Source organism: Sceloporus occidentalis, unplaced genomic scaffold (genome assembly GCF_023333645.1).
Source record: "Sceloporus occidentalis isolate IW3139 unplaced genomic scaffold, rSceOcc1.0.p SCAF_1, whole genome shotgun sequence".
NCBI classification, from domain to species: domain Eukaryota; kingdom Metazoa; phylum Chordata; class Lepidosauria; order Squamata; family Phrynosomatidae; genus Sceloporus; species Sceloporus occidentalis.
Genome location: NW_028316981.1, coordinates 265,264,331 through 265,284,896, shown reverse-complemented (window position 1 = coordinate 265,284,896; position 20,566 = coordinate 265,264,331). Strand labels below are relative to the sequence as shown.

Sequence of the window (20,566 nt, the reverse complement as noted above, 5' to 3'; positions counted from 1 at the left end):
TAACAACACTATACACTGCTTTGTTCTGCACTGAGCAGTCTCTAAGCAGAGGTCCCCAAACCGTGCCCTTTAAGAGATTCTGGACTTCATCTCCCAGAAGCCTCAGCCACGCTGGCCAATAGCCTGGGATCCTGGGAGCTGAAGTCCAAACTTTTCTCTGAAAGGGCACACAGTTCGGGGACCTCTGCCCTAAATGTCAGCCCAGTTACCCCCATTAAAGGTGGGTACCCATCTTAGGGACCTAGGGAAGGATGCCAGGCTGAGTCTGCCTGGGACTGAACTCACAACCTTGTGGTCTGCGAGGGAGCGCCTGCAGTACAGGCATTTCGCCACTGCGCCACCAGAGGAAGACCACTCGCTGCTTCCTTAATCAAGGAGGTCATGGGCCTGAGCCTGGGAGAGCTAAGCCGAGCAGCGGAGGGCAGGGCGCTTGGAGATGCCTCGTCCACCAGGGGGCGACTCAAAGGCCGCCAACACAAACCACAGCAACAACGGAACTCACTGCGCAATGGTCCCTCACCGGCTGTCAGCTCGCCTTGCCACAACTACCACCGTCACCAATCACGACCAGGAACGCGCAGGCGCAGAGAACCTCTTTGGGGGAAGAAGGAGAGAAAAAGAAATCCAAACATAGGCAAACTCCGCCCTCCGTTCGATGACGTCAGAGACCACGGCGCGGTTAACTGTCAATCACATCCCCAGCGGGGAGATGGGAAATGTAGTTCATCACGGTTTTCGTTTGGTATCGATTTGAGGAGATTATTGCTCTACATTCTATTGCACCTTTACCGCCTCAGGCTGCCTCCTGTTGCATTTTGGGACTTGTAGTTCAGCGAGGCCTAGGCGAGCTCTGACTGAGAATTCTAAATGCCTCTTATTAAACTGCAAGTCCCACAATGCAACGGGAGGAGGAGGAGGAGGCGGCCAGAGCAGTTTCAAGTGGAAGAGCCACGTTTTAAGTGCGATAATCACTGCTCCCTTGCCATCATGATAATAAAGCCTTTCCAGCTTGGACCTGGAGGCCTGGCTTCTCCCCGGAAAGGCATGCTGGGAGTTGTAGTTTTCCCTGGTGCAGACTGTGGTTCCTGTGGAAACATTAATCATGCCCCTTGGCTGGCATCTCCCCATTCAGTCATGAGACTCCTCTTCTGTCCAGCAAAGGAAGGGTGGTTCATCAAAGGAGGGAAGCTGGAGCATGAAGGCTCCCCTTCTGAGCCCTTGGCGGTGGGAAGGGATGGGCCCTAAGGGAGCAAGGGGTCCCAGCCACCTCCGCAGCCCTGCCTTGGCCCTCCTGCTCCTGCTCCTGCTCCTCTCTGGGTTTGCCTCTGGTGGGAAGCCTAACGTGGTGCTGGTGCTCTGCGATTCCTTTGTAAGTGCTGCTGCTGCTGCTGCTGCTGCTGCTGCTAGGTTTCTATTTTGCACGAAGCAAAACTCTGGAGTGATGGGGAGCAATTACTACTACTAATAGTATAACACGGTTTGGAAAAACTTGATATAGATACAGACATAGACATATATAGTTTTTCCAAACCGTGGGATACCATTAGTATATATAAACTATCTGTGTGTGAGTGTGTATATATATATATATATATATATAGTTTTTTGAAACGGTGGTATGCCATTAGTATATACAAAGTATTAGTGTGTGTGTGTGCATATATATATATATATATATATATAAAGTTTTTACAAACCGTGGTACTTTATACACACACACACACTAATACTTTATATATACTAATGGTATACCACGGTTTGGAAAAACTTTATATATATATATATATATATATATATATATATGCACACACACACACACACAATATAAGTGGCTTCCTGCTTGGACTTTATATATATATACTAATGGTATACCATTAGTACATATAAGTGTGTGTGTGTATACAGTGGACCCTTGTTATACGCTGGGGTTTGGTTCCAAGATCCCCCGTGTATAACAAAATCCATGTATGCTCAAGTCCCACTAAATATAATGACATAGCAAAATGGTGTCCCTTATAAAAAATGGAAAATCAAGGTAAATGTATACTTTTTTGATACATTTTCAAACCGTGTGTGCTTAAATCCGTGTATAAAAAATCCGTGTATAAGAAGGGCCGACTGTATATATATATATATAAAGTTTGGAAAAACATCATCATCATTATTGTTATTATACTTATTTATTTGTACCCCACTCTTTTCCCAGAACTGGGACTCAGGGACTCAATATTAAAAGAACAGGACAATTAAAAACATAGAAATGTTAAAGCAGATGACTATTAAAAGAATAGCTATTTGTTTGAATTCCCCTTTGGTGATTTCCCCATTTTTCCATTTCTTATACATGTTCCACTAACTTTGAAACGGAACATGTATAAGAAATGGAAAAAGGGGGAAATCACGAAAAAGGAATTCAAAGAAATAGCAGGCATGTGTAGGGGTAAAGTCAGAAAAGCTAAAGCACAGAATGAACTCAGGCTTGCTAGAGAGGTTAAGAACAATAAAAAGGGCTTTTTTGGATATGTCCGCAGCAAGAGGAAGAAGAAGGAAACGGTAGGGCCACTGCGTGGAGAAGATGGCAAAATGCTAACAGGAGATAGAGAATAGGCAGAATTACTCAACACCTTCTTTGCCTCAGTCTTCTCAGAAAAGGCAAAGGGTGCTCAACCTGAGGATAATGGAGCAGAGGACAGAATAGGGGAATTTCAGCACAGAATAAGTAAAGAGATAGTAGAGGAACACCTTGTTAATCTAAATGAATTTAAGTCTCCGGGACCAGATGAACTCCATCCAAGGGTATTAAAAGAACTGGCAAAAGTAATATCGGAGCCATTGGCAATCATATTTGAAAACTCCTGGAGAACAGGAGAGATCCCAGCAGACTGGCGAAGGGCAAACGTTGTCCCCATCTTCAAAAAGGGGAAAAAAGAGGATCCCAACAATTATCGTCCAGTTAGTCTGACATCAGTTCTAGGAAAGATTCTGGAGCAGATCATTAAACAGAGAGTCTGTGAACATCTAGAAAGCAATGCCATAATCACAAAAAGTCAACATGGGTTTCAGAGAAACAAGTCATGCCAGACAAACCTTATCTCTTTCTTTGATAAAATTACCAGCTTGGTAGATGAAGGGAATGCTGTGGATATAGTATTTCTTGATTTCACTAAGGCCTTTGACAAGGTTTCCCATGACATTCTTGCAAACAAGCTTGTAAAATGTGGGCTAGACAAAGGAACTGTTAAATGGATCTGTAATTGGTTGACCGGCCGAACCCAAAGGGTGCTCAACAATGGCTCCTTTTCATCCTGGAGAGAAGTGACCAGTGGGGTCCCAAAGGGCTTTGTCCTGGGCCCAGTGCTATTCGACATCTTTATCAATGACTTGGATGACAGAATTGGGGGCATACTCATCAAATTTGTGAACGACACCAAATTGGGAGGAGTAGCTAACACCCCAGAGGACAGGATCAAAATTCACAATGACCTGAATAGACTAGAAAGCTGGGCCAAAGCTAACAAAATTCATTTGAACACGGAGAAATGCAAAGTACTGCATTTAGGGTGGAAAAACGAAATGAACAGATATAGGATTGGGGACACCTGGCTGAATGAGACAACATGTGAAAGGGATCTGGGAGTGCAAGTAGACCACAAGTTGAACATGAGTCAACAGTGTGATGCGGCAGCTAAAAAGGCCAATGCAATTTTAGTCTGCATCAATAAAAGTATAGTGTCTAGATCAAGGGAAGTAATAGTGCCACTCTATTCTGCTCTGGTCAGGCCCCACCTGGAATATTGTGTCCAGTTCTGGGCACCACAATTTAAAAAGGACATTGAGAAACTGGAGTGTGTCCAAAGGAGGGTGACTAAAATGGTGAAAGGTCTGGAAACCTTGCCCTATGAGGAACGACTCAGGGAGCTGGGGATGTTTAGCCTGGAGAAGAGAAGGTTAAGAGGTGATACGATAGCTCTGTTGAAATATTTGAAGGGATGTCATATTGAGAAGAGAGTAAGCTTGTTTTCTGCTGCTCCAGAGACTAGGACCCAGAGCAATGGATTCAAACTACAGGAAAAGAGATTCCACCTCAACATTAGGAGGAACTTCCTGACAGTAAGGGCTGTCTGACAGTGGAACAAACTCCCTTGGAGTGTAGTGGAGTCTCCCTCCTTGGAGGTCTTTAAGCAGAGGCTGGATGGCCATCTGTCAGGGGTGCTTTGATGGAAGGTTCCTGCATGACAGAATGGGGTTGGACTGGATGGTCCTTGTGGTCTCTTCCAACTCTATGATTCTATGAATAAAATACACTCGTCCCTTCACATTCACTAAGGTTAGGGCCACAGGACCCCCATGAATGTGGAAAAAACGTAAATAACAAAAGTCCTATGTTTTTATCTGAGAACACCTCTCTAGGAATCTCTAGGTCCTCCAGTCCCACTCTGTGGTCAACATCTGCTAGACACTGATCATAGAATTGCACTGAAAGAACTACAAATGCCTAGAGAAATGTTCTCTCTAGGAATCTCTAGATGTCCTTCAGTGCAACTTTTGGTTAGAGGTACATTGGAGGGCCTAGATATTCTTAGAGAGAAGATATTAATAAAATCTGTGAATAATCAAATCTACAAAAGTCAAAGCTGCAAATGTGGAGGGATGAGTGTACTGTGTTTTATTTTTTTACTAAGCAAACAATTGCCTGGATGAATGCATCTTGAGGTGGAGTGATGTAGAGCAGTTTCTACTAACAGAATACCACAGTTTGTGTTGTTGTTGTTGTTATATTTATTTGTATCCCTCTCTTTTCCCAGAACTGGGACTCAGAGCGGCTTCATGATATTAACAGAACAATACAATTAAAAACATAGAAAAGAAGTGCATTAAAAAGGAATTAAGTTATCACAGTGTTAAAATAAATAGACATTAAAAATAAAATATATTTGGAAAAGATAAAACTGTATAAAACACTTTAAACTGAAAACAACACCCCAAGCCAGTCCTTTACCAACTTTCCATTTTAAAAACCTGTCTGAACAAGTAGGTCTTATCCTTAGGCCCCATTCACACTATGGTGTTTATTACACCGAGGTTTTTGCAAATCATATCCGGGGTGACTCCTGGTTCAGCTATGCGAATTCATGTTATAACGCACATGTTTCATCACACCTGGTTGCCCTTCCATTGCCCTTCTGAATCGAGGGGGAATCGAATCCAAGGCAAGTCACGTGATGCGGATTCACGCAAAGCGGAGTGCACATTGTATCACCACACCGGTGCATACCATGCGGATTCAACTATTTGAATTGGGACCCTTGCGCATGCTCAGTGGCGGTCTGAACGCATCCTGAACCTTTGCACTTCTGAGGTGAAGAAGGGAGCCTGGTTCCACTTTCACGTGAATGCTAGCCTAACGTGAATGACTGCTTCACGTTTCTTCCTCCCTTCTATTTTCCCATCCCTGGCAGCCAAATTCAGAGGGGTCCTCCGTGTCAGAGTCCCCATCCATTTCAGCCACATCTACATCTATTCTCCTGTCATTCTCCTCATCCATTTCAGCCACATCTACATCTATCCTCAGTGTCAGAGCCCCATCCATTTATTATTATTATTAAGGTATTATTATTATTATTCACTGCAAAATAATCAGTGTAGAAGCTGCAGGTTTACTTGGAAGTAAATCCTTTGGATCTGAAGGAGACCCTTTTGGAGGATTGCAGAAATAATCCGGTTTCCCTTATTCTCCCTGCTCCCTAAAAGACCACCTCCCTGAATCCATTCCACTCTCCTTCCCTTTGTAACAGTTGTCTTCTCTTAGGTTGCATCTGCACTGGGGAGATAATACGGTTTAACTCCACTTTAACTGTCCTGACTCAGTGCTATTGAATTCTGGGAACTGTAGTGTCCTGAGACATTGAGCTTTCTCTGCCAGAGAGCTCTGGTGCCTCAGCAAACTAATAATTTATTATTATTATTATTATTATTATTATTATTTTAATAATAATAATAATAATAATATTTTACAAACAATTTTTGGTTTTAAAATTATAATTATTATAATTATTCTCCATGCTCCCTAAAGTACCTCCTCCCTGAATCCAATCCACTCTCTTTCTCTTTATAACAGTTGCCTTCTCTTAGGTTGCATCCGCACTGGGGAAATAATCCGGTTTGACTCCGCTTTCACTGTCCTGGCTCAGTGCTATGGAATTTTGGGAGTTGGAGTTTGGTGTGAGGTCCTTGGTTCGAGGCTATGGAATTCTGGGAGCTGGAGTTTGTTGCTCCCCCCCCCTCCGATGGCCCCCTCTGTAGCTCCCATCTCTCCCCCCAACCTCCTGTTTCATTCCCTCCATCCCTGTCATCTACCCTTCCGAGCAATGGAAGCAATTGGGGCAAAATTGCAGTGCAGCATCATGGGAAATTTGCCTCTTTGGAGGTTTGGGGGGGTGTACTGGGACAGAAGCAAAGTTGCATTCCACACCAGACCAATTTGGTGTGAAATCGAAGTGACCTTTACTGCGAATTCTGTGAATTCACTTTTTACCGAATTCACCAAAATGAGGAGTCACTTTGGATTCACTGTGGAAGCGCCACGGAAGGAGCTCCCATAGAAAGGAATCACATGTGATAATACATCACGTTATCACGTGAATTCGCATCGTTGGACCCGCCGTCACGTTGGGTCTGAGCTGCAAAAAGCTGCAAAAACCTTAGTGTGATAAACACCTATGAAAGTAACCCAGTGTGAAACTGGGTTACTTTTGTGGTGTTCACACTTGCGCCAACTGCACTCAGTGCTGTTTGTGGGGCAGGGGGAGGGCTGCCGGAAAACCCACTTAATCTGGTATATTTGATACTGAGTTTCCCACCCCACGTATTTTTTTTAAGCGCCACAATGATCTTTATATTTGGTAATGTGAGTACACTACTGAATCAATTGGGTTTGCACTGAAGAGCTTGTTCCAGTATGTGGGAGCTACAGATGAAAATGCTTTTTGGCGAGTTGATGCCAATCTCGTCTTAGGATATTCAAGTAAGCATTTCCCAGTAGTTCTGAGAGTGCGGGGCGGATTGTATGGGGAGAGTCGTTCCCTCAAGTAACACAGGCCCAAGCCATGTATGATGTGTGTGGCACAATCAACTCCAAACTGAAGAAGTAAATTGTAATCTCTGAAAGCACATGATAAAAAAGAAATAAGTTTTAAATGTGCCACAAGACTGAATTGTTGTTTTATTTGAAGAAATTAATTAGCACTGCTGTACACTAGAGGTCTCACCAGCACAACTAAAACAAAATAGTAGATTGGCAGTAAGGTGTTTTGTAATTGTGACATTTCTAATATGAGTATTTGTATATGCCATGGGAGTGCACATCAAGCAGCTTGATTGGTGTTACTCAAGAGTGAAAAACAGGCAGGTGACACATATGAATTAGATTATTGGTACAAGTAATAGATATTTGAATACAAATCAGGTCGATGTTTGTAGGGCTTGCAATGAACAATGCTGAAGCCTTCAAATAAATTATATCAAAGGAGTGTTCCATACAGACCTGACCTCTATATGTGAAACTGTCTTCTTGCTTCCATTGTTTTACATGAAACAAGCAAGTCTATAAAACAGTTCCTAAGCAGTTCATAGTTGCAATCTAGAGAATCACAGGATAGTGGTATTCTTGCTGAACTGAAGCACTTCACAATATTGCCCATATACACCATACTCTCTGTTGAAGACATAATACACTTCTGTGTTTGACATGCCAAAGTAAGGTTGATGCCCTAGTAGTGCTCCTTCAACCAAGCTTTCCATTTTCCATTGCTGATTCTATATATGTTTTCTGGGATGCAGTGAACTTATTTCATATTGTTACTTGGTCATCATCTATATAGCATTCTGAAGAATATTTATCTGGCAAAAATCTATTTAAAAACTGAAATTTTACTCGTAAAATATGTTTACTCCATGTGTGTATACTTTAAATAGGTAGGTAGATAAACAGTGCTGCTCCATAGAATACTCCTCTTTTCAACAAAATACATTGCCTGCAAACAAAATATATATCACATGCCTCTAGAATGTCTGAAATTGGTATTTTGGCAGATTTATAGTGTCTGATGTTGCATTAATCAGTCTTCAGAATAACTGCCATAATATTCTTTTCTTATATATGCAGGATGGAAGGCTAACATTTCATCCAGAAAATGAAACAGTAGCCTTGCCTTTTATAAGTCTCATGAGGAGACATGGCAGTGTTTTTCTTAATGCTTACACCAATTCTCCAATATGTTGTCCTTCCCGTGCAGGTAAGCTTATACTTGAGTAATAAATACCCTGAGTAGAGCCATTTAAATAGTAATTTATAGCAGCCAAATCTTCAATTTGGATTACGCCAGATATTTTTTGTAAAGGTCTGTGGCTGAAAGTACAGTATTAATATAAGCATAGCATGCATGCATATGCTCATAAATTATATAAAAGTTGACACTTCTGGGACTTTGGGAGTATGCAATCGTCTGCTTTTCTATTACAGAGTGGCTCATGATCAGAATTTTGGTTCGGTGTGTATGAGTTCAGAGTTGGCTATATTTATGCCCATTTTTCACATGGAGAATTGAGTCTCGGTATGGCAAGGACTTGGACTACTCGGTTGACTATAAAACTGCTTCTCTTCTAGATAAAACTTTGTTCCATGACCCACTCCTGCACACTTGAGAGATTGTGCTGTACAGAATCCCCTGCTGTGACAGATACATCCATGGTTTTTCTTTTTTATTGTCATTTTGTTACCACGTTCAGAGCTTTTATTCCAACATCATTTCTGTCTGTTTTCTCTGATTATATGGTTAATTAAAATTAGGAGATGTTAGCAGATATGACATCTACTTGTAATTTAATATAGCTTTCAAATGACAAATAGTGCCATTAGCAATTATGTGAGAACCAGTAACTTCCCCTTACAAGTTCCTTTCTTTGTTGAATACAAAAGATTGGAGTCAGACCTAAAGCCTTATCAAAAGAGAAAAGAAAGCTGAAACAGGTTGGGAGAGTGGCAGCTTTCTCCTTGTCTTTCTGCATGCTGTCATAGGACTTGTGTTCTCTTCCTGAGGGAAATGGTCACAAAAGCATACTTTTGCCAAATGATTTTTCCAGCATAATGAAAGACACACTTTTATAACTATCTCCCTTGGGAAGAGAACAGAAGTGTTTTGGCAGCATGTGGAGAGGCATAGAGAAAGCTGCTACTCTCCCAGACTGTTTTGGTTTTCTTGTCTCATGCAATAATGCTTTCTGTTGTCTTTAATTAGACCCAGGGAAATCAACAGGACTGGATGTATTCATAGCATAGATCTCTTTGATTTCACTGGGTCTACTTTTTCAAATAGGAATAAGTTAGGATCCAGCCCAGTTTAACCATTGCTTTGTGAGGACTTGAAATAACAGGCAGGATTAGAATAAATAATAAAACCAACATCAACACAGTCCCAAAATTATTTTTATTGGAAGAAGAATGAAAAGGGAGATGGGGTCTCTCACTGCTTGCTTCTCATACTTTTAGACTTGGTTTGGTATCATGGAACCAGTAGAACATTATGCCAAAAAGTACAGTGAAAAGCAGGTTTCTGTGAATTCATAAAGGAAACATGAAAAGGAAAGTTGTGCAAGCAAAACATTTTTCTAAGATTTATGTATTTGTGATTATCTGTGCATTATTTTGATGTTTTTTAGCTATGTGGAGCGGCCTTTTCACTCATCTAACTGAATCTTGGAATAATTTCAAGGGCTTAGATCCAAATTACACAACATGGATGGACCTCCTGGAAAAGCAAGGTTATTATACTCAGAAATATGGGAAACTGGATTATACTTCAGGGCATCATTCACTAAGGTGAGAAAAAGGGGGAAATCAGCATTGATGCCTGCTGTTAAAAACCAAAATGTTATTTTTTTCATTTCAGTATGTCCAATGTGCTTTCTATATTGCTTACTGATGTACTGAGCAGTTTACAAAGTGTAAGCTAATTGCCCCCAACAAGCTCGGTACTCATTTAAGCAACCTACAGAAGGATGCCAGGCTGAGTTGGCCTGGAGGCCCTGGCCAGTACTGAAGACATAACCTTGTGGTTTGTGAGTGAGTGGCTGCAGTACAGCCATTTAACCGCTGCACCACCATTCTACCTTCACCACTGCTTTGGAATTAGATGGCTGACAGAGACAGAGGACCTTATTGCATGGAGGAAAAGACCTGAAATAAATTTGGGTATTTATCGCACATAAAATCGTGACTACAGCCCAGGTCCCAGCCACACTCAGCCGGCTGCTTTGCAAAAATGGAAAGCTTTGCAAAAACAAGCATGTGCTGGCTTCTCTCCCCCCCCCCCCCCCATGGGCCTTTGCTAGTGCTGAGATGTTCCTCCAGGCAGTAGCAAAGGTCCCAGGAAGAGGACGAGGGGGTAGTGTGCCGACTCCTTGCCTTTTCCCGGAACTTTGCTAGTCATGAGGTGTCCCTTGAGGGACATCACAGGACTAGCAAAAGGTCTGGGAAGAGGACGAGGGGGTGGCATACGCACCCCTTGTCCTCTCCACAGACCTTTGCTATTTGTGAGGTGTCCCTGGAGGGAAACCTCAGCACTAGCAAAGATCCAGGAAAAGAAGGATGGGGCATGGGCCCATTGTTCCTCTCTCTCACAGGCCCTTACTGACCCCCAGATGTCTCTGAGAGACAGTTGAAGGCTGAGGAAAGGGTGGGGGTGGGGAAAATCCCGCCTTGGAAGCCCCGCCTCCAGAGAACAGAAGTTCTGCCCCAGGCAGAATCCCCGCCTCTGGTACGCGAACCTAAAAAGGTTCGCTATCACTGCCTGCTAGGGAATTCTGGGAACGGTAGTGTTTGTGAGATGTTTAGCCTTCTCTGTCAAAGACCTCTGGTGCCACAACAAGCTACACCAGGATTCCCTAGCACTGAGCCAGGGCAGTTAAAGTGGTCTCAAACTGGATTATTTCTGCAGTATGTTTTGGACGAAAGGTACATTTTGTCTTGTGTTAGTTGTTAAGGAAAATGCAACATGGGACATACAGTAATAGAAATAAAATATGTATGTGAAAGTCACAATGACTAAGCAAGAGCAATTAAGAAGCTACACAGGTGAAAAAGCTAATGTAATTTAGAAGTCTTGAAAGTCAAGGACAGAATTATAGAATGTACAATTGGAAACACCTGAGATTCATTAAGTGTACAAGGTAAAATGATGAAATACTTGGGTTGGTCTTAAGTGTGGGTTGAACTATGTGAACCAATCAAAATGAGTGTACACACCCACTGGGTGGAAACTGACTAGTGGGTGGTGATTAACAATGGCTATAATAATTGCAATGTTTGCCAATGTTTTTTGTTGGGTAGTTGGAGTAGTTTGGAGATATTGTGGATAGTAGAATAAAGTAGATCTTTTATATAAGACTACTGAGTTGTCTGGTGTCTTGAGTGAAGATACAAGAGCCAGCAGGATCCTGGAGAAGTTTGGAGACATCTGAGGAAGAAGAGTGAGAAGGCTTGGAGAGTTTGTCAGGGTCTTCAGCCTATTCTCTGAAACTCTGCTGCTTTGGAAGAAAAGCATTAACCACTGATCAAAGCTGATCAGCACCGCTGCATAACAAGGTGGTGAGTTAGAGCCAGAGGTGAAGAGCTACAACTCCCATCATCCCTGACATTAGTGGCCCATGTGAAATGTTCATTTATTAAGTAAAGGGATAGACCTAAGACATTCACTGTCCTGTTACTCGTTATTGGTACATTTTTCCACTGCAAAGCTAACAATAGTTGTGATTGGGACAACAGGACAAAGGCCAGGGTTACACAGAAAGAGAGAGATTTATTTCTTTAATCGTGTAGGAATGCCCTCCCCACCCTTCAAAGTAAGCATAAAAATATTACAAAGTTAGTCATGGTGACAGTGTCACAATGGTGAGAAGTCACAGTACTTGGAGATATAACACATGCAGTTTAGCTTTCAGTTTTTATAACATTGCATCATTCTTTGTAATATATGTTAACATGATCATAAATAGATATGACCTTTCTGGAACCTCAACTTCTCAGTGACTATCTTATTTCACTGATTTTTTTTCCTCCATTAAATCTGTGAAATAGTACACAGTTTTCCATATAATAATATAAAAAAAACTTTCTATGATACTTTTGGCTTTGCTTGTGTTACTAAATTCCTTCTCACTTTTTTCGTGAATCCTCATTGCCTGGAAACTATAAAATAAGTTGTAAAGCAGAACTTCTCATAGGTAATCCAAAACTTAAGGAATGCAGTTGTCATAAGAAAAATAACTCTTAGTATTTCCTTTCATAGGGCAACTACTTGTGCACTTAAATCACAACACTTATAAAGTATCTATTTATTTGTGATATTATAAAGAGAAAGTTACTGTGTTTGTGTCCCTCTTCCACATGTGTAAATCTACTTTGTGATGTTCATGTTTAATATCAAAATAGTATCCTTTTTTTCTCTTTATTATACTTCACAAATGTTGTTTAGGGTTATTTTTGTTTTTTATTTTCTCATATCAAAAAACTACTACTAATTATAAGGATTTTATAATTAAATATCAAGAATTGTTAAATGCAAAGAGACACACACCTGACTTTTAATGTAAAAATACTTCATATTTATTGCATAGCAAAATAGTCCACTTTTGTGTTATGCAGAGAGTTTTGAGGGTCCTGAATGTCACTTTTTAACATGTTAAGTGTCTCCGGAAACTAGAAAAGGCTAGAGGTCTAATACAGAAAGTAGTCTAATACTAAAGAAAGAACAGTATTAATCCAATATGTGACAGAAAACCTCAGATTATTTATTTATTTATTTATTTATTTATTTATTTATTTATTTATTTATTTAACTTCTATGCCTCCTTTTTCCCAGAAAAGAACTTAAGATGTCTCTCAAATAAAGCTGTTGAAAATATTTACAATGCATTTTTAAAACAATTAAAATCATCTTGCTGAATCAGTATACAATTTCCAGTACATGAAACAAATATCATTGTAATCTAAGGGTTTCTTAAAGTTTTTATGTGACTTTTCTTTTCATCAATTCTGACTTTAAAAGTGAGATGGACATTTAATGCAATGGCTTTAGAAAAATAATAATTTCTGTCTTTCTGGCAATATTCACCCTTTTTCATTTTCTTGTAAATAACAGTGTTTTTGATATACAACAAGATAAATAAAATAAATAACAAAAAGACAGCATTCTCTTTCAGAAGTTACAGCCACAACATTTTAAAGACACTGATGGTGTATGTGTATCTAAGGTCCAAATCCAATTGTTAATTCTAGTTGGTATAGCTGCATTGTATCATTGGGAGCCAGCAATGTGTAATGGTTTGATCATTGGACAATGACTCTGGAGACCAGGTTTTGGTTCCTGGTTTGACCATGGAAACCCTCTGGATGAACATGAATCAACAGCTAAAAAAAGCCAATGCAATTCTAGAAGTATAGTGTCTAGATCAAGGGAAGGAATAGTGCCACTATATTCTACTTTGGTCATGCATTATCTGGAATATTGTGTCCTGTTCTGAGCACCACAATTCAAAAAGAATGTTGACAAGCTGGAGCATGTCCAGAAGAGGGGGAGAAAAAGTGAAGGGTCTAAAAACTGTGCCTCATGAGGAGAGAATTTGGGAGTTGGGTGTGTTTAGCCTAGAGAAGAGATGGTTAAGGGATGATATGATAGCCCTCTTTAAATATTTCAAGGGATAGCATATTGAGGACAGAGCAAGCTTGTGTTCTGCTGCTCCAGAGAAAAGGACCCGAAACAATGGATGCAAGCTACAGGAAAAGAGATTCCACCTCAATATGAGGAGGAACTTCCTGACAATAAGAGCTGATAGACAGTTAAACACACTCCCTCAGAGAGTGGTGGAATCTCCTTTGGAGGTTTTAAACAGAGGCTGGATGGCCATCTGTGAGAAGTTTTTTGATTGTGATTTCCTGCATGGCAGGGGGTTGGACTTAGATGGCCCTTGGTTTCTTCCAACTCTATGATTCTATGACCTTTGGCAAGTCACACACTCTCAGCCTCAGAGGATGGGAATGGCACCTCCCCTCTGAAGAAACTTGCCAAGAAAACACCATGATGCCTTACGGTCACCATAAGCCAGAATGGAATTGAAGGTACACAACAACAACTGCAACATTGTTATCAATGGGAGCTTGTATACTTCCTCCTTTCCCTGTCCAATGCTGCTGCAAGGAGGTGATCATAAGCTTCCAGATCTGTTTCAGTTTAACCATAGTTTATTGTTATTCAGCTCCCTGAACAATTGCCAACTTGGGTTAGTGAAAACCAATCAATTTTTGTAGCCTATGATTTGAATTTGGTTTATTTCCACTGGTCTCTGTTAAAATTAAATGTATTTTTCCCCAATTCCTTTATCACTATGAGTTTTAGTTAGTATAAAATGAAAGTAGATGCTTCTGCTCCTCCTGGTAGGTAGAGAGTGGAGGTGTGATAAGAGCATAAGCTCAAGCCTCACTGTTCCATGTACATTCTGCATACATCTGATAATTTGTTGAAGGGCAGAAATAAATCCCCAAAGAAAAATATCCAGAGCACTATGACATGAAACCATCATCTATACAAAAGGTAAATTTTTAAGATGGTGAAAATTGTGATAATCTGCCTATGATTATGTGTCCATTGAAATCCCGTTCATTCAATGCTCTTCTTTTTTCCAGTAACCGTGTGGAGGCTTGGACTAGAACTGTTGATTTTTTGCTTCAACAAGAAGGAAGGCCTGTGGCAAAACGCATAGGTAACAAGACATATGTAAGAGTCATGCAGAAAGACTGGACAACCACTGATGAAGCAGCTACTTGGATAAGAAAGAAAGCAGTGAATTTGACACAACCCTTTGTTCTTTACTTGGGATTAAATTTGCCTCACCCATATCCTTCACCCTCCTCAGGAGAAAATCATGGGTCATCTACATTTTTGACATCCCCATATTGGCTACAAAGGGTATGTAAATATTGCTTCAAAGAATTGAAAAATTGCATTTATTAGATCTTTTATTCCTCACATGAAATAAGATTATTTTTATGACTGCTGAATTATCAGAGTGCCCCTCTACACTAGCAACATACTGGCTTTATATTGATTTAACTGCCAGCTTGATTGCCACCCATTATTTAGAACTACTGTACACCTTGGTGATACTGTTGTCCCATTCAGCAGAGTCTCTGTCTCTTGCTGCTAAATGGGAAACAAGCAGATTTCTCTATCCCATTTTGAGAAGATATACTAGAGGAGCTGCTATAGGGAAGAGGGACCATGATGTGTGCTTGTTCTGGCATCATTGTTTGATCTTATATCTGGCTCTGTCCTAATGTAAATAGTTATAGGTTGAGTTTCTCTTATCCGGAATTGCAAAATCCAAAACAGTCCAAAAGCCAAAAGTATTTTCATGGGTGGCTGAGATAGTGACACTTTTGCTTTCTGACGGTTCAGTGTACAAAAAGTTTGTTTCATGCACAAAGTTATTAAAAATGTTGTATAAAATTACCTTCAGTCCATGTGAATAAGGTGTATATGAAATATTAATTAATTTTATCTTTAGTCTTGGCTCTCATCTCCAAGATATCTCATTATGTACATATATGCAAATACAGGTATTCCAAAATCCCAAACACTTCTGGTCCCATGCATTTCAGATAAGGGAGACTCAACCTGTATTAGAAAGAAAGGTAGGGAGAGACAGGATGGACAAACATGGATAAATGCGTTAAGTGTAACAAAACATTAGATAGGTCCTGGTGTGGTATGGTTTAGAAATAGTGAAGCACACATAAATACAGTACAGTAGTTCCTGGTTTTGGCACAGTTCTTTGAAAATACAGATCCCCGCCCCCAATTGCTTACATTTCTTTTCTTATGAATCTTTCCACCTTGTCTATGGGTGCCAAACTGGTGGACAGTTTACTGCCTTGGCTAACGTGAAGATACCAGCCATAGATGCTGGCAAAACGTCAGGAATAAACTCTTACAGAACACAACCACATGGTCTGAAAAACCCACAAAAAAAACTATAAAGTAGCATATGTTTAATAAATAGTTTGTATAGTAAGGCACTGTTGTGTTTGCTGGTGTAGTTCTTATTTTGTCAGTCAATACTGTACATAACACAGATGTTCCTATCACAGTATCAGATTTTGTGCTAATAGACTGAATTGTCCTGGTGTGATGTAACGTTACAAACAGTTTTATTACATTATATTACATAATGGTTGATTTTCTATTATATGATTGAAAATGTCATTCTAGTTGCATGTCTTTACTACTGTAAAGGGATAGGAAATTCCAGCATTTTCTCTGTAGAGCAACACAGTATTATGTCTGTGAGGGGGAGTCATTGGTTCCTGTTTATTTGTGCTCCATTTGAAGTATTGCCAGATGCTGTTATAACTATGGTCACAACACTCTCCAGACTGGTTTCCATGGCTCCCACTGCTTAAATGGAAGCACAGCCCTTAAGTTACCAGGATATTTGAAATGAAGCAATCATTTCTTCACAAAAGTCTCTTCGGTGCATAATTTGCTTGCTTTTTATAACTGAGATGTGCTCAGTTTTAATCTCAGTTGCTGTAATACCTGAACATTTTGGCCATTTAAGTACTTATTTGGCATTTTCTTTTGTCTCATTAAAATACATGGTGATGGTCTGCACTGATCCTCTGAAATACCGATCACCTCAGAAAAGTATATCTTAGCGTTTCAGTATCTTCACTATACTGTATTTTCTCCTGGACATCCTTGAACTGGAAAAAACAGAGGATATAGTTAAAGATTTTCTTAATCAGGGGACTGGGAGTATCTCTTGCATTGTAACCAATTTTCAGTCTTTTCTTGTCTTTTTGCATCCCTGTGGCTGGTACAAACAATCTATGGTCAGCAATTAGCTGTGCAGTTGACAAGAGTCCTAGTGGCATAAATATTTTTTCTTACCACCATATTTATACCAAGCCTAGTGAGACGTATGCAGAGCCACTGTGGAGATATGCTATAATGTCCTCTAAATGTTATCAATTTAAGTGAAGTTTGATTATGAAATAGCAGAGTTACTTTCCTTCTCTCAGCTCTTCCACACTGTTGAAACATAACAGTTTGATCTCACTTTAAATGTCATGGCTCTATCCTGTGAAATCCTGGCATTTTTAGTTTGGTTAGGCATTCAGCCTGGTCTGTCAGAGCTGTGGTACTTTGCCAAACTGCAAATCCCAGGCTTCTATAGGCTAGAGTCATGGCAGTTAAAGTGGTGTCAGTCTGATTTATTTCTGCAATGTGGATAGACCTCTTTCTGCCTGTTGTTTTTTGTTGTTGTTGTTGTTGTTAACTTTTGCATTTAGTTTTCAAAGTAACTGCATGGCCAAATTCTGGATTTTTAGGATCCTTGAAGGAACATCTGTGTGTGATATTTTAACACAGTCTCATGTTTGATGGCATTGTGTAGGACACTAGTTTTCACAGGATTTCTTCAGGTTCATATTTCATTAGATTGCTTTTGATACTAGAGATGGAGCAAGATAAAACAGTCCTTTGTTCATCCTTAGCTTTCCCAGGGTGAAGCAGTGAACATCTAAGAACAGAAGAAGAGCCCTGCTGGTCTGTCTAGTACAACATCATGTTTCCCACAGTAGCCAAACAGATCTCTCTAGGATATCCACAAGCAGCACGTGAGGTCAATAGACTGCTTTTTCTATTGACCTCCAGCAAGAGATATTCAGTTTCTACTAGCCTGGCTGTGGCATTGACTCCTCTGACAACAATCGATATTTGGTGCTAATCTGTCCAGTTGTGGCAGTATACTGACTAAAAACATTGAGTGCATGCTAAAAAAAGCCATGGGGATTTGCTACTGTAATTTGTTATCCTGATGGAATAATATAAAAAATTTTGGTCTGCAAGCAAAGGAATTATTTTGTGTAACTGTAAGGGTTTTCATGAACCAAGTAGGATTTATGTTGTGAACGTGCATTTACCATGGCGTGTAAAAACATTTCTGAGCCTAAGAAAACCCTATGAAATTCATGGGACTGCCATAAATTGACAGATGACTTGAAGGCGTATTGCCAGACGGCTGCTGGGCATGTAGAATTAATTACACGGTGCTTGGGATTGCAGTGCCCAGTCTAGGTGGGAATGGAGCTTAGCAATAAAGCAAACTCTCTGTTTATTTGGTGACTCCATTCAGTGCCATGCATGAAGATGATGCATTCAAGGTATACTGTGTTGCTAAGCAGATGGCCTCTAAAGCAGCATGTCAACTGGAGGGGCCTTGAGGCTTGGGGCTTTGTTCTGAGACCTAGGAGCTGTAACAAGTGAGCAGTAGGGAAAGGCTCTGTTTCAGAGAGTTTGTATAGGCATTTGTATGTTTGGAACTGCATGGTTACATAGCAGTTACTGTAAGCTGGAGTGGCTGGTGGCTGCAAAAGAGGAAGCCATTTCAGCAGGAGGCTGTGAGATAATCCCTTTATAACCAACAATATCTTGTGGCAACAGATTGTTCTGGCTTCAACTCCCTGCTTATGCTCTTTGAATCACTGGCACTGAGAGAAAAATAAAATAGGCAATATAATAGGTGGAGGAGGAATGCCTAATCCCTCAAAGGGCATGCAGCATTGTAGCATGGAACCCTGCTAGGGGTGGCTGTGAGTGGGGAACTCTATGGGCTGATATTGAATTCCATTGTCAATGATTTTGGGTACCCTTCTTTTAAAAAAACCAACCCCACCTTTTCCTTGAAGCTTTTGGCACGACCCCTTGTCCTTTTCCTGTTCTGTAATTTAGCCTACGTATGTGTAATTGAACTAAATTCATATATGTTCTCCCTGTTTACCCTTCCTTCATTTCACTCTTGTCAATCCTCTGTCAATTTACAGTTTAGAAACATTTCAGGACAGAGAGATGTGCCACTCTCTACTCTACACCACTGTTATAGCACTATATTCCACTTTTGGCAACATCCTATGGAATCCTGGGATTTGCATTTTAGGGAAGGGCAATTAGAATTCCCAGCCCAAGAGCTCTTGGACCTCACTAAACTACAAATCCCAGAATTTGACTGTATTTCGTCTGTAAAGTGATATGTGTATTAATGGTGCAATGTAGATATTTTATTTTTTGTCTATTTGTTTATTTATTTATTTTCATTAAAAATATTTGTTTCCCACCTTATATCAGAAAATCTCAGAGTGGGGTGAAGACAGCAAAAGAATGATTTGAAAACAATTTCAGATATTCTGAAAACAAATTTGAGGAGTTTAAAACAGTTTAAAATGGCACAGATAATACTATGTCAACACTCTATTACCTAATCAGGCCACGATCCCTGATTACCAAAAGGTATGGAGGAAATCCAAATTTTAATGTGGTGCCTAAATGAGGCCAAAATTGGTGCTGAACACGTTTCTAAGAGGAGAGGAATTCCACAACTCGAATGGTATAGCAGAAAAGACCCTCCAAGACATCTCCAATGTTGTATTTTCCAAATGGTGCTACACAGAGGAGGACTTCCCCAGAAAACGTCAGTGGCCATGGATATATATACAAATAGTAGTAATATCATTTTGAGAATAATATTTGACTAAATTTTGGTGTACTGATTGAGTGTTGAACTACAGCTCTGGAGACCAAAGTTCAAGTCCCCATTTGGCCATGGAAACCCACTGGGAGACCTTGGGCAGGTCACACTCTCTCAGACTTCGAGGAAGGCAAAGACAAACCCTCTCTGAACAAATCTTGTCAAGAAAACCCCATGATAGGTTCACCTTAGGGTCTCAGTAAGTCAAAACTGACTTGAAGGCACACAACAACATGTATCAGTTCATTTTTAGAGAAAGCATTGATAGCTGTGCCATTTTGAGATGGGTCCAATCTGTGTCTTTGCGGCAGATAATTTGAAATCCTTCCAGACTTTTCTTTACAGTCAAGTCACCAGTCTACCAAAGAGAAACCACCACTTATTCATTCAACACACGCACATTAGAGAACCCACCAAAGGCCTACTTGAAAGCTGCTGTAAATCCTTGTGAATTATATTTTGCCAAAATAACATAGTTCTGCCTTGTTACCAGGTGATATATGAAGCCATCAAGATTCCAAAATGGTCTCCATTTTCAGAGATGCACCCAGTAGATTACTATTCCTCCTACACCAAGAACTGCACTGGGACATTTACCGAACAAGAAATCCGAGATATCCGAGCACATTATTATGCCATGTGTGCAGAAACTGATGCTATGCTTGGTTGGTGATTTCCTGGTCTAATTCTCTTATTAATACTGTCAATGAAAACATGTCCTAGCTGAATTGATGCTTTGATCCTGACAATATGATGTCTTAGAATTGCAGCTTGAAGAGAATATTTTTGGAAAGCAGCTCAAGGTGTTACATGATGGAGGTCATTTGAACCTGTATTTATTTAAACTAGGGGTCAGTGAAGTGTGACCCATAGGCTGTATGTGGCCTCCCAGGTTCCAGTTTTTTAAAATATGTTTTTGCTCCAAAAT

General features: G+C 40.3%; 2 protein-coding genes across 5 annotated transcripts in view; one reads left to right on the top strand and one right to left on the bottom strand.

Annotated features, from left to right (window-relative positions):
- SKIC3 (SKI3 subunit of superkiller complex) overlaps positions 1-622 on the bottom strand; it is a 61,031-nt gene extending 60,409 nt beyond the window's left edge. For 3 of the 4 annotated variants that reach the window (XM_089492995.1, XM_089493015.1, XM_089493029.1), the window contains exon 1: positions 503-564. The gene's annotated coding sequence lies outside the window, so the exon portion shown is untranslated. Of the gene's footprint in view, positions 1-502 lie in introns of all 4 variants that reach the window. The other variant, XM_089493002.1, reaches the window with a different exon arrangement.
- Positions 623-1,308: 686 nt separating this feature from the next.
- The window catches only part of ARSK (arylsulfatase family member K), a 31,959-nt gene continuing 12,701 nt past the window's right edge, over positions 1,309-20,566 (top strand). The window contains exons 1-5 of the mRNA XM_089492984.1: positions 1,309-1,369; positions 8,165-8,294; positions 9,718-9,877; positions 14,738-15,020; positions 20,132-20,303. Coding sequence (XP_089349110.1) covers positions 8,225-8,294; positions 9,718-9,877; positions 14,738-15,020; positions 20,132-20,303 — 685 coding nt within the window. The 5' untranslated portion in view covers positions 1,309-1,369; positions 8,165-8,224. The remainder of the gene's footprint in view (positions 1,370-8,164; positions 8,295-9,717; positions 9,878-14,737; positions 15,021-20,131; positions 20,304-20,566) is intronic.